Source organism: Rattus norvegicus, chromosome 14, assembly GCF_036323735.1.
Source record: "Rattus norvegicus strain BN/NHsdMcwi chromosome 14, GRCr8, whole genome shotgun sequence".
Classification (NCBI taxonomy): Eukaryota; Metazoa; Chordata; class Mammalia; order Rodentia; family Muridae; genus Rattus; species Rattus norvegicus.
Window position 1 is genome coordinate 61,318,893 of NC_086032.1, and position 13,595 is coordinate 61,332,487.

Consider the following 13,595-nt stretch of genomic DNA (forward strand, 5'->3'; position numbering starts at 1 on the left):
GACCCTGAACGTCTGCTTGTCCTCTACGTTTCTCCTGCATGTACTACCATGCATGCTTTGCTGTTGTTGCTGCTGCTGCTAGGGGGTGTGGTTCCTGTGTGCTGCGGATTAGAGCCAAGTCTTCCTGCCAAACAAGTTATATTCCCCAGCTCCTAACTGATCTTTATATATCAAAATATCTTCCATGAACTTAAAATGTTCCTCAGGCCACTGATTCATTTCTGTAACAAGCTCTAAAGTGACATTTTCCTTTGCATCCAGTTATTGTCCATTAAGTGCAGGTATGTTGTCAACCATTCAGATATCCCATAGCTGAATGTCAGAAAGTGCTAATCATGGGGACTACTTTGACCATGTGATTCTACTATTTTGACAAACAAGGTCATATTTTCCAGAAAATTGAGACAGTCATAAGCAATGCAAAGATATAAAACTGCATATCTAGATATTAATTTTGACAAAAATTATTTATATTGTTTTCATGTGATAGAAATTAGGCAGGGCTCTATAATGTCTTGGTAAATCCCGAGGGCAGTAGACATTAACTCAGTAGAGAAAACATGGAATAATTTAGCATTCTTTCTTTTGACAAGGTGAACAGAAAAGTTGTAAAAATATTTTAAATGTTTGTGCACAAAGCTTCAATTATATGACTGAAAGCATACTTTGCAGTGTGACTGATTCATTGAAAGCCAGCATTTCATATAGCAAATTCTAGTTTTTCTATAGGCATGAGAAGAACAAATTACTTTCAGGGGAGTTAGAATATGAATGAATGAATGAATGAATGAATGACCCAGATATAGAGAAAACTTTACATAAAGTACATATTTTATATAGATATAAAATTGAAATCCAAACAGGTATGCCCTCCCATTTCAAAACTAACATTTAAAATATATGAAAATACAATGCTATTTATTAAAATAGCACACATTAAAGCATTCCACATATTTAAAATTTGTAATTCATGCTTTAATTGTAATACCAAACCTTAACAAAATCAATGTGACACAAGCACATATTATTAATAAAACTTCAAAATGAAGAACTAGAATTTATTTCCAATTTCCAATGAGTACAGAAGAGGGCATGAACTTGAAAGAGAGGCTGGGTAGCATGGGAGAAGCTGGAGGAGACGGAGGAGCATGAATGGTGTAATACAGTCCACGTGCATGAAATTCTCCAAATTTATTTTAATAAATAAAATATGAAACCTCCAACTGAAGATTTTATGGGTTCTAAAATTTTTAACAATCATGTCTAATAAAGAAATGAAGATTGAACTTAAAGGTAAATATATTTTCACAAACATAAATACTACAAAAATTTATGCAAATAATCACTATTCAATATTTTATTGTATTTATGAGAGAACAAAACATCATACCATCAATCCAATTCTTATAAGCAAAATTACATTTATATATTCATATAATACGCAAAAAGTAAGCATGACCTCGAGTTTGATTTCATGAATATTTCCCTACTTGGTTCGTCCATAAAAATAAATTCCTCATTAACATTTTTTAAAACCTTTTTCTTTTATTGGACTTTTTTATTTACATTTCAGTTTTCCCCTCCAGAAACCCCCTATCCCATCTTTCCTTCTCCTGTTTTCAAAAGGAAATGCTCCTCTACCCACCCACTCCCTCCCATCTCCCCACCCTGACATTCCCCTACACTGGGGCTTCAAATCTTGACAAGACCAAGGGTCTCTTCTCCAACTGATGCCTGCCAAGGCCATCCTCTGCTACATATGAAGCTGGAGCCATAGTTCCATCCCTGTGTACTCTTGGGATGGTGGTTTAGTCCCTGGGAGCTCTGTGGTGTCCAGTTGGTTTATATTGTTGTTCTTCCTATGGAGTTGCAAACCTCTTTAGCTACTTCAAGTTTTTCTCTAACTTCTCCACTAGGGACCCTGTTCTCAGTCCAATGGTTGGCAATGAACATCCACCTCTGTATCTGTCAGACTCTGGCAGAGCCTCTCAAGAGACAGCTATATCAGGTTCCTATCAGCTGCATTTCTTGGCATCCACAATATTGTCTGGGTTTGGTGACTGTATATGGGATGGATCCCCCAGGTATGGCAGTCTCTGGATGGCCTTTCCTTCTGTATCTGCTCCTCACTTTATCTCCATATTTCCTCCTGTGAGTATTTTTGTTCCTCCTTCTAAGAAGGACTGATGCATCCACACTCTGGTTGTCCTTCTTCTTGAGCTTCATGTGATCTGTGAATTGTATCTTGTGTATTCCAATCTTTTGGGCTAATATCCACTTATCAGTGAGTACATAACATGTGTATTCTTTTGTGATTGGGTTACCTCACTCAGGATGATATTTTCCAGTTCCATCCATTTACCTAAGAATTTCATGAAATCATTGCTTTTAATAGCTGAGTAGTATTCCATTGTGTAGATGTACCACATTTTCTGTATCCATTCCTCTGTTGAAGGACATCTGGGTTCTTTCTAGCTTCTGGCTATTATAAATAAGGCTGCTGTGAACATAGTGGAGCACGTGTCCTTGTTATATGTTAGAACATCTTTTGGATATATGCCCAGGAGAGGTATAGCTGGGTCCTCAGGTTAGGTCTATTTCCAATTTTCTGAGGAACTGCCAGACTGATTTCCAGAGTGGTTGTACCAGCTTGCAATCCCACCAACAATGGAGGAGTGTTCCTCTTTCTCCGCATCCTCGCCAGCATCTGCTGTCACCTGAGTTTTTGATCTTGGCCATCCTGACTGGGGGAAATGCAAACCAAAACAACCCTGAGATTCCTCATTAACTTTTAAAGCTACTTAGATCCTGTATGGCAGAACTTTCCCTATGAAATGATAATCACTTATAATAAAACTATTAATCTATATAAATGAGGATCAGAAGACAATTAAAACTAGTGAGTTTTGGATGGATTTTAAAAATAGATAAATACTGTACTTTGTAAAATGAAGAAACTGAACAGGCAAAGTACTAACTACACAGAGATGCTTCAACATGCTGCGCCACAGTCACTGGCTGTATGCTGTATGTATCTGTGGATACCTCCAGAGTTTTCTCATGAGGTATATGTGAACTCTTCATCAAATAGTTTCTATCACCTGTATCCTTACCCTTCTCTCTGGGCATATCAGTGCTAGACTATTAAAATGACTTTGAACGTGAAGCAGAAGTCTGACTGTACTGAACTCTGTAGACTTCAAGCCACTTGTGTATGCTAAACAGTATTTACTTGGAAAATATTAACAGTTAAGACTTAGTGAAATGAAATAATAAACGGCAAGGGTAAATTTATATACATTCTTAACCTTTTCTTGTTTCCCGTCTCAGATTCCTTACAATCTCATATGCCAGAGGCTCACTCTAGTACTCGCATGTTTATATTTCAAGCTGCCGAGCAGGAGAATAAAGTAGCACACGCTCTCATGCAAAGCTATGAGCAACACTGTCCAGACGGCACGCGGCCATGGTCCTCCAGGCCTCTGCACAGTCTTCCCTGCTTTACTTTGCAAAATACATTCTGTCCTTCATAATGAGTTTGACTGTCAATGCAGAAGTATTTTTTCAAGAAAGATATTGGTATATTGCTAGTTTATGTTACAAGTTTAAAATAGTAAAGTATTTCTATGTATCCTAAAGGTAAGGGTCAGAATAAAGAGGATGGCAAAGTTTAGGTAACTCATGAACGCATACAAATTACATGACATCATGAAGTACACAGAGTGTTCTTCCTCCTGCCATCTTTGTTAAGCTTTTACCATTCCTCAGTCAATGCCAACTGAGGTCCCAAAGGCCTCAGAGTTCTCAAGCCTTTCCATGCATGAAGGAATGAATGTGTAAACAGAGACAACAGCAGGCATACCAGGAGTCTAGGGAAACCAGGAGCCACCACTCGTGTCCTTGTTTTCAGATTTTTTTGACATAATATATATATTTTTAAAAGACTTCCATAAGAGTCTAGTAGTCAGTCAAGAAACTTATGCAACCTGGTTTTGCACCTGCTACAGTTAAATAATTTTTAAAAGAAAAAGAGTTGTGAGCTGGAGAGATGGCTCAGTAGTTAAGAGCACTGCCTGCTCTTCCAGAGGTCCTGAGTTCAATTCCGAGCAACCACATGGTGGCTCACAACCATCTGTAATGGGAGGCAATGCCCTCCTCTGGTGTGTCTGAAGATAGCTGCAGTGTATATTCATATATATAAAATAAATAAATCTCAAAGAAAAGAAAACATTTTTTTAAATCGTAAAATATATTTGATCATGTTTTCCCCTCCCACAATTCCTTCCAGTGGATCCTACCAAACATTTTGTTCATTTTCCACTTACAAAAACTAACAAAAACAGAAAAAAACCCCACAAAAATACCTCCACAACAACACAAAAACAAAAATCAAAACCAGTAAGCAAAAGACCCAGAAGACCAAAAATGACAAAAAGAAAAAAAATGAAGCAAAAAGTCCACAAATATACCTGAATTTATGCGGTGTTGGCCAATTACTCCTAGACATGAGACCTATCCTGAAGTAAGACTGATATAACCAGTGATACTCCACTGAAGAAAATTGATTTTCCCTTTGCCAGTAGATATCAATTACAGAGAGCTTCTTGGTAGGGGTGGGACCCACATCCACTCCCCCCCTCAGTGCTGGGACTCTACTTGGCTGGACTTGTGCAGGCCTTGTGTATGTTCCCACAGTCTCTGTGAGTTCGTACATGCACCAGTCTTGTTGTGACTGGAAGACACTAATCCCTGGATTCACCTCTCACCTCTGGGTCCTATATTCTTGCCTCTTCTGCACAGATCCCTGAGCTGTGAGGCGAGGTTATAAAGACATTCAATTTAGGACAAAGGACTCCAAAGTCTTTTACTCTATGCGAATTGTCCCATTGTGGACTCTGTGTTAATTCCCATCTACTGTAAGAAACTGCTCTGATGGGGTTGACAAAGCACTGATTTGTGGAGTATAGCAGTATATCCCTAGAAGTTATTTTATTGCTATATTCTTTTTGCAGCATAAGGCAGTGTGTTTTCCTCTAGGCCCATGACCTATCTATTCTTAGGGTCTTGGTCATTTTATTAGTGTCTGGTAAGGGTTCCATTTCATGGAGTGGGCCTTAAGTCCAATAAAAAGCAGTTGGTTCCTCCCTGTGGAAGGGAGAAAGACTATAAGAGCCAGAGGGGAGAGAGGACACCAAGAAAACAAGGTCCTCTCAGTCAACATAGACGAAGCTCATATGAACTGACAGAGACTGAAGCAGCATGCATCGGGCCTGCATTATACTTTAGCCATATATGTATGTATATATGGCTAAAGTATAATGTGTTTTTTTCTAGGGGGGGCGGTATTCCTCAGTGTGAAAATGAGTGGGTCTCTGACTTTTATGCCTTCTCCCTGGGCTCTTCCTGTTGGTTTGTCCTGTCCAACTTCAATGTAATAGATTTTGTTTGATCTTATATTTTGTTATATTTTAATACTGTGTTTTTTTTATTGGATTTTTTATTTACATTTCAAATGTTATCCCCTTTCCAGGTTTCCCGTCCATAAGCCCCTATCCCATCCCCAACCCCCTGCTTCTATGAGGGTGTTCCCACACCCCCTACCCCTTCCTACCTCCCTGCCCTGACATTCCCTTATAAGTCTGTTCTTCTCTAATGATAGACAGAAAAGGTGTGGATCTGGATAGGCGAGAAGGTGAGAAGGAAACTGGAGGAAGGCAACTTTTATCAGGATAAATTATATGAGAAAATAATCTAGTTTCATAAAAGGAAAGGAAAGTGGTTGGTTCTTCCCATAGCATTCATGCCACTATTTCATCCCCATGTCTTTCTTGCAGGCAGGTCACTGATGTAGGTCACAAGGTTTGTAGTTGAGTAACACAGATGATTACCTTTCTCTTCTACCAGATTCAGGGTATCTGGTCTTTGCTGAGGTCTTTAATCTATTTGGAGTTGAATGTTGTGCAGCGTGATAAGTAGGGATCTATTTTCTTTCTTCTACATGCAGCCATCCAGTCTGATGAGCTCCAATTGATGAAGATTCTGTATTTTCTCCAATGCTTTTGCTTCTTCTTCAAAAACAACAACAAAAAACCCAAAAGAAAACAAAAACAAAACACCCCACAAAAACCAAACAAACAAACAAACAACCCCCCCCACCAGATATCCACAAGTATGTAAACTTATGTCCTGGGCTTCTGTTTGATGCCATTAAGTAAGCAAGTGTCTGGTTTTATGCCTGTTCCATGCTGTTTTTATTACTATAGTAAAGCTAAATATGACTGTGTTCTTATCCCATTAGACTCAATGACAAAGCTCACAGCAACCTTCACAACTTTATAAGGACAACATTTAATTGGGGGTGGCTTACAGATTCTGAGGTTCAGTCTATTATCATCAAGGCTGGAGCATAGCAGTATCTAGGCAGGCCTGGTGCAGGAGGAGCTGAGAGTTCTATATCTTCATCTGAAGGCTGCTAGTGGAAGCTGACTTCCAGGCAGCTAGATTGAGGGTCTTGAAGCTCACAGCAACAGTGACACACCTACTCCAACAAGGCCACAACTTCTAATAGTGCCACCTCCTGGGCCAAACATGTACAAACTATCACATTCCACTCCATGGCCCCTAGGATTGTTCAAATAGATGTCTATGCAGTTCATACCTAAACATAGCATAATGCGAAATAAATTTAATCCAACTTCAAAAGTCTCCATAGTCTATACCAAGCAGTCTCAACAATGTTAAAAGTCCAAAAAGTTCAAAAATTCAAAGTTCAAAGTCTCTTCTGATCCAATCACTTAACTGTAACCCCCAAAGCATGACAGGAAACCAGCTGGGCAAACTCCAAACTCTGCATCTCCATGGCTAATGTCTAAGCAGTCTTCAGATCTCCAAATCCTTTTTCAGCTTTGTTGACTGCAATAAACTTCTTTCTCCTGGGCTGGTTCTACTCCCTACTGGCAACTTTCCTCAGCAGATAGACCATGGTCATGGCTCTGGCATCTAAAACATCCTGGGGTCCAAGGCAATTTCAATGTCACAGCTTCTTGTTTTAATGTCTGCGATCCACACATGATCTTCTGGGTTTCTTCAAAGGGCTTGTATCACTACTCCAGTTCTGTCCTCTGTAGCAGTCTAAGCTCAGGTTGATCCACTCTGCTGCCACTGCTGTTCTTGGTGATCATCCCATTGTACTGGCAAACTGGAGTCTTCTGCTGCAACTAGGCTTCACCAATAGCCTCTCATAGGCTCTCTTCATGGTACCAAGCCTCAAAGCCTATTTTTAATTTTCTTAATTAGACATATAAAATACTAAATTTAATGCTTTAAATGCTTATGTACTTTAAATCCACATAAATGGTGAGATAATGAACATTATCACTATGTTGAAAATTTCCAAGCATAACAAAAATGATGACTATATCAAGCTCAACTTACCATACATGGAAAATCCATGGAAGGGGATGACACCTGAAATAGAAACAGAGAATCGGTCACACACTGCTGCTTCATGCAGGAGTTAAAGACTCTAAAGTGCAAATGGATGCACTAAAGCTACTTTCTGCTTGCACTTTGTCTGAAATTTCAGAAAGACAGTGATGGGAACAAAACAGTGTTTTAACACTCTTAGAAAAGTAAACTAGACATTTTCAAACGTGTATCTGAGACTAAGGAATTAGCTATGAGGTGACTGTGGAAAACTACCGTTGTGCCTTCATCTTAGGGGAGAATTAGAAAGGAGAGAGCTGACAATCTGCTCCTGTGAGTCCAGTTATAGTCAGAGTGCAGCTTTGTGCATGACCATCCTCAACTGCAGCTAGGTTTTCCGTGTCAGAACTCAGTAGGTCATTATCCCTTCCTAACACTGACTCATGTGCTATCAAGGAGGCAAGTATTATTCTCCTCAAAAGCCCAGGTTGAATTATAATAGCATCTGCATTATGATCTGGACCTTTTCCTTCCTTGGCTTTTCAATAGAATCATGGGGAGAAATGTCCTATAAAGGTGATAGGGTTCACTATGATTTGTAAGGAACAAGAAGATAACCTTATCCCATGAATAAATATACACACACCTCATAAAATCTACAATATATTAAAAAATCAACAGGGCAATATCAAACGGTCTATCCAGTCCCCTTCCCCTGGGCACCAACCCCTCAGCCCCAACATGCTGATACACAGGTTTGGATCAACCTGCTCAAACTGCTCTGCGTTATACTATCATTTTGCTTTGCTTTGTAGATAAACTTCTGCTACACAGTTTGTGTCTCTCAGCTTAATTCTTACCTTTGAAAAGACTAGATTTGGGTTTCTAGCTGGCGCCCGAACCTCGCTGATCACGGCCCACAGCCCCTGCTCCCAAACACCATGGGAGAGAGAGCTCATCGCCCAGACGTGTGGGCAATCCTGAGACTGCAGGGCAAGAGACCGCCACTTTTGCTGACCTTTGCCCACATCCCTGGCCCAAGAAGAAACTGTATAGGGCCTCTAGGCACAGGAAGATAGGGACAGTCAAGCTGCAGGATCCCTGAAATCCAGACTGTGCCCGGATCTGAACAGACCCGGTCAAACAGCTCCCTGCACCCAAATTCTGAGGGAGGGAGAGATAGACCTTCAGAGGGGCAGACATGCCTGGGAAACCAGAGGAGACTACTCTCTGCCCACATTTCTGACTCTAGAGGAAAACACCTAACACCATCTGGGCCCCCAGTGCACAGGAACCCAGGAGGAAGAGGGGCAGGCACTTCTGGTTGCTGCCCTCACGGAGAGCCGAAAGGCAGTCCCGAGGAGCGACTTCAGGCCCGAGACCAGAGGTAAGATCAACTTTTCTGCTCCAAGTGACCTGCTTGGTGGACTCAGGACACATGCCCACAGGAAAAGCTGAAAGCCAGTGGACAGGAATGACTACACGCCCACAAGTGGCTGAAAGAAACAGGAAAACAGGTCTACAGCACTCCTGACACACAGGCCTATAGGATAGTCTAGCCACTGTCAGAAATAGCAAAACAAGGTAACACCAGAGACAACCTGACGGCGAGAGGCAAGCGCAGGAACCCAAGCAACAGAAACTAAGACTACATGGCATTATCGGAGCCCAATTCTCCCACCAAAGCAAACACTGAATATCCAAACACACCAGAAAAGCAAGATGTAGATTTAAAATCACATTTGATCATGATGCTGGAGGACTTTCAGAAAGACATAAAGGACTCCCTTAGAGAAACACAGGAAATACAAGTAAACAAGTAGAAGCCCTTAGAGAGGAAACACAAAAATCCCTGAAAGAATTACAGGAAAACATAATCAAACCGTTGAAGGAATTGAAAACAATAAAGAAAGCACAAAGGGAGATAACCTGGATATAGAGAACCAAAGGAAGAGACAAGGAGCTGTAGATACAAGCATCACCAACAGAAGACAAGATAGAAGAGAGAATCTCAGGAGCAGAAGATTCCATAGAAATCATCGACACAACTGTCAAAGATAATACGGAAAAACATACTGGCCCAAAACATACAGGAAATCCAGGGTACAATGAGAAGATCAAACCTAAGGATAATAGGTATAGAAGAGAGTGAAGACTTCCAACTCAAAGGACCAGTAAATATCTTCAACAAATTCATAAAAGAAAACTTCCCTAACCTAAAAAAAGAGATACCCATAGGCATACAAGAAGCCTACAGAACTCCAAATAGATTGGACCAGAAAAGAAACACCTCCCGTCACATAATAGTCAAAACACCAAACGCACAAAATAAAGAAAGAATATTAAAAGCAGTAAGGGAAAAAGGTCAAGTAACATATAAAGGCAGACCTATCAGAATCACACCAGACTTTTCTCCAGAAACTATGAAGGCCAGAAGATCCTGGGCAGATGTCATACAGACCCTAATAGAACACAAATGCCAGCCCAGGTTACTGTATCCAGCAAAACTCTCAATTAACATAGATGGAGAAACCAAGATAGTCAATGACAAAACCAAATTTATACAATATCTTTCTACAAATCCAGCCCTACAAAGGATAATAAATGGTAAAGCCCAACACAAGGAAGCAAGCAACACCCTAGAAAAAGCAAGAAACTAATCGTCTTGGCAACAAAACAAAGAGAAGACAAGCACACAAACATAATCTCAACTCTAAATACGAGGATAACAGGAAGCAGTTAATATCTCTCAACATCAATGGACTCAATTCCCCAATAAAAGGACACAGATTAACAAACTGGATACGTAATGAGGACTCAGCATTTTGCTGCCTACAAGAAACACACCTCAGGGACAAAGACAGACACTACCTCAGAGTAAAAGGCTGGAAAACAACTTTCCAAGCAAATGGTCTGAAGAAGCAAGCTGGAGTAGCCATTCTAATATCGAATAAAATCAATTTTCAACCAAAAGTCATCAAAAAACATAAGGAAGGACACTTCATATTCATCAAAGGAAAAATCCACCAAGATGAACTCGCAATCCTAAATATCTATGCTCCAAATACAAAGGCACCTACATAGATAGAAGAAACCTTACTAAAGCTCAAAGCACACATTGCACCTCACACAATAATAGTAGGAGATTTCAACACCCCACTCTCATCAATGGACAGATCATGGAAACAGAAATTTAACAGAGACATAGACAGACTGACAGAAGTCATGAACCAAATGGACTTAACAGATATTTATAGAACATTCTATCCTAAAACAAAAGGATATACCTTCTTCTCACCACCTCATGGTACTTTCTCCAAAATTGACCATATAATCGGGCACAAAACAGACCTCAACAGATACAGAAAGATAGACATAATCCCATGCGCCCTATCAGACCACCACGTGCTAAAGCTGGTCTTCAATAACAATAAGGGAAGAATGCCCACATATACATGGAAGTTGAACAATGCTCTTCTCAATGATCACCTGGTCAAGGAAGAAAGAAAGAAAGAAATTAAAGACTTCCTAGAATTTAATGAAAATGAAGGTACAACATACCCAAACTTATGGGACACAATGAAAGCTGTGCTAGGAGGAAAACTCATAGCTCTGAGTGCCTGCAGAAAGAAACAGGAGAGAGCATATGTCAGCAGCTTGACAGCACGCCTAAAAGCTCTAGAACAAAAAGAAGCAAACACACCCAGGAGGAGTAGAAGGCAGGAAATAATCAAACTCAGAGCTAAAATCAACCAAGTAGAAACAAAAGGGACTATACAAAGAATCAATTGAACCAAAAGCTGATTCTTTGAGAAAATCAACAAGATAGATAAAAGTGATCTACAGATTCAATGCAATCCCCTTCAGAGAGTTAGACAGAACAATTTGCAAATTCATCTGGAATAACAAAACACCCAGGATAGCTAAAGCTATCCTCAACAATAAAAGGACTTCCGGGGGAATCACTATCCCTGAACTCAAGCAGTATTACAGAGCAATAGTGATAAAAACTGTATGGTAATAGTACGAGACAAAGGAGCCAAAACTATCCAATGGAAAAAGATAGCAAATGGTTCTGGTTCAACTGGTGGTCACCATGTATAAGAATTCAGATCAATCCATTCTTATCACCCTTTACAAAGCTTGAGTCCAAGTATATCAAGGACTTCCACATCAAACCAGATACACTCAAACTAATAGAAGAAAAAGTGAGGAAGAATCTCAAACACATGGGCACTGGAGAAAATTTCCTGAACAAAACATCACTGGCTTATGCTCTAAGATCAAGAATCGACAAATGGGATCTCATAAAACTGCAAAGCTTCTATAAGGCAAAGGACACTGATGTTAGGACAAAACAGCAACCAACAGATTGGGAAAAGATCTTTACCAATCCTACAAATGATAGAGGGCTTACATCCAAAATATACAAAGAACTCACGAAGGTAGACTGCAGGGAGACAAATAAGCCTGTTAAAAAATGGGATTCAAGGGGTTGGGGATTTAGCTCAGTGGTAGAGCGCTTGCCTAGGAAGCACAAGGCCCTGGGTTTGGTCCCCAGCTCCAAAAAAAAGAACCAAAAAAAAAAAATGGGATTCAGAGTTAAACAAAGAATTCACAGCTGAGGAATATCAAATGGCTGAGAAGCACCTAAAGAAATGTTCGACATCTTTAGTCACAAGGGAAATGCAAATCAAAACAACCCTGAGATTTCACCTCACACCAGTGAGAATGGCTAAGATCAAAAACTCAGGTGACAGCAAATGCTCGCCAGGATGCGGAGAAAGAGGAACACTCCTCCATTGTTGGTGGGATTGCAGACTGGTACAATAGTTATTCTGGAAATCAGTCTGGAGGTTCCTCAGAAAATTGGACATTGTGCTACCTGAGGACCCAACTATACCTCTCTTGGGCACCCAAGATACCCAAAATACCCAAAAGATGCTCTAACATATAACAAAGACACATGGTCCACTATGTTCATCGCAGCCTTATTTATAATAGCCAGAAGCTGGAAAGAACCCAGATGCCCTTCGACAGAGGAATGGATACAGAAAATGTGGTACATCTACACAATGGAATATTACTCAGCTATCAAAAACAATGACTTTATGAAACTCATAGGCAAATGGATGGAACTAGAAAATATCACCCTGAGTGAGGTAACCCAATCACAGAAAAACACACATGGTATGTACTCATTGATAAGTGGATATTAGCCCAAATGCTTGAATTACCCTAGATGCCTAGAACAAATGAAACTCAAGACGGATGATCAAAATGCGAATGCTTCACTCCTTCTTTAAAAGGGGAACAAGAATACCCTTGGTAGGGAATAGGGAGGCAAAGTTTGGAACAGAGGCTGAAGGAACGCCCATTCAGAGCCTGCCCCATATGTGGCCCATACATATACAGCCACCGAACTAGATAAGATGGATGAAGCAAAGAAGTGCAGGCTGACAGGAACCAGATGTAGATCTCTCCTGAGAGACACACCCAGAATACAGCAAATACATAGGCGAATGCCAGCAGCAAACCACTGAACTGAGAATGGGACCCCCGTTGAAGGAATCAGAGAAAGAACTGGAAGAGCTTGAAGGGGCTTGAGACCCCATATGAACAACAATGCCAAGCAACCAGAGCTTCCAGGGACTAAGCCACTACCTAAAGACTATACATGCACTGACCCTGGGCTCCAACTGCATAGGTAGCAATGAATAGCCTAATAAGAGCACCAGTGGAAGGGGAAGCCCTTGGTCCTGCCAAGACTGAACCCCCAGTGAATGGGATTGTTGAGGGGAGGGCGGCAATGGAGGGAGGATGGGGAGGGGAACACACATATAGAAGGGGAGCGGGAGGGGCTAGGGGGATGTTGGCCTGGAAACCTCGAAGGGAATAACATTTGAAATGTAAATAATAAATACCCAATTTAATAAAGATTTTAAAAAAGACTAGATTCAAGAGAAATCTTCTCCTGATGAGACATTCAAATTAATTTTCTACTGAGATGCTAGAGCAATCAAAACTAATACACATGCTTACAAAGAAGAGGTTCAAGCTCTAAGGTTGGCCATGGAAGTAAATTTGAGAACTACTGCAATGTCCTTAAAGTTAGTTCATTCATTCCTCTTAAACAACTACATCCAACTTCTAGAGTCTAGTCTGCCAAG

The 13,595-nt window shown here is 40.4% G+C and overlaps 1 protein-coding gene across 5 annotated transcripts in view; it reads right to left on the reverse strand.

Annotated features, from left to right (window-relative positions):
* The window catches only part of Tbc1d19 (TBC1 domain family, member 19), a 115,914-nt gene that overhangs the window by 21,700 nt on the left and 80,619 nt on the right, over positions 1-13,595 (reverse strand). For 3 of the 5 annotated variants that reach the window (XM_063272928.1, NM_001106008.2, XM_063272931.1), the window contains one exon: positions 7,435-7,467. In XM_063272928.1, the coding sequence (XP_063128998.1) occupies positions 7,435-7,467 (33 nt within the window). Of the gene's footprint in view, positions 1-803; positions 2,745-6,332; positions 7,274-7,434; positions 7,468-13,595 lie in introns of those variants that run through there. The other 2 variants (XM_063272929.1, XM_063272930.1) reach the window with 2 other exon arrangements.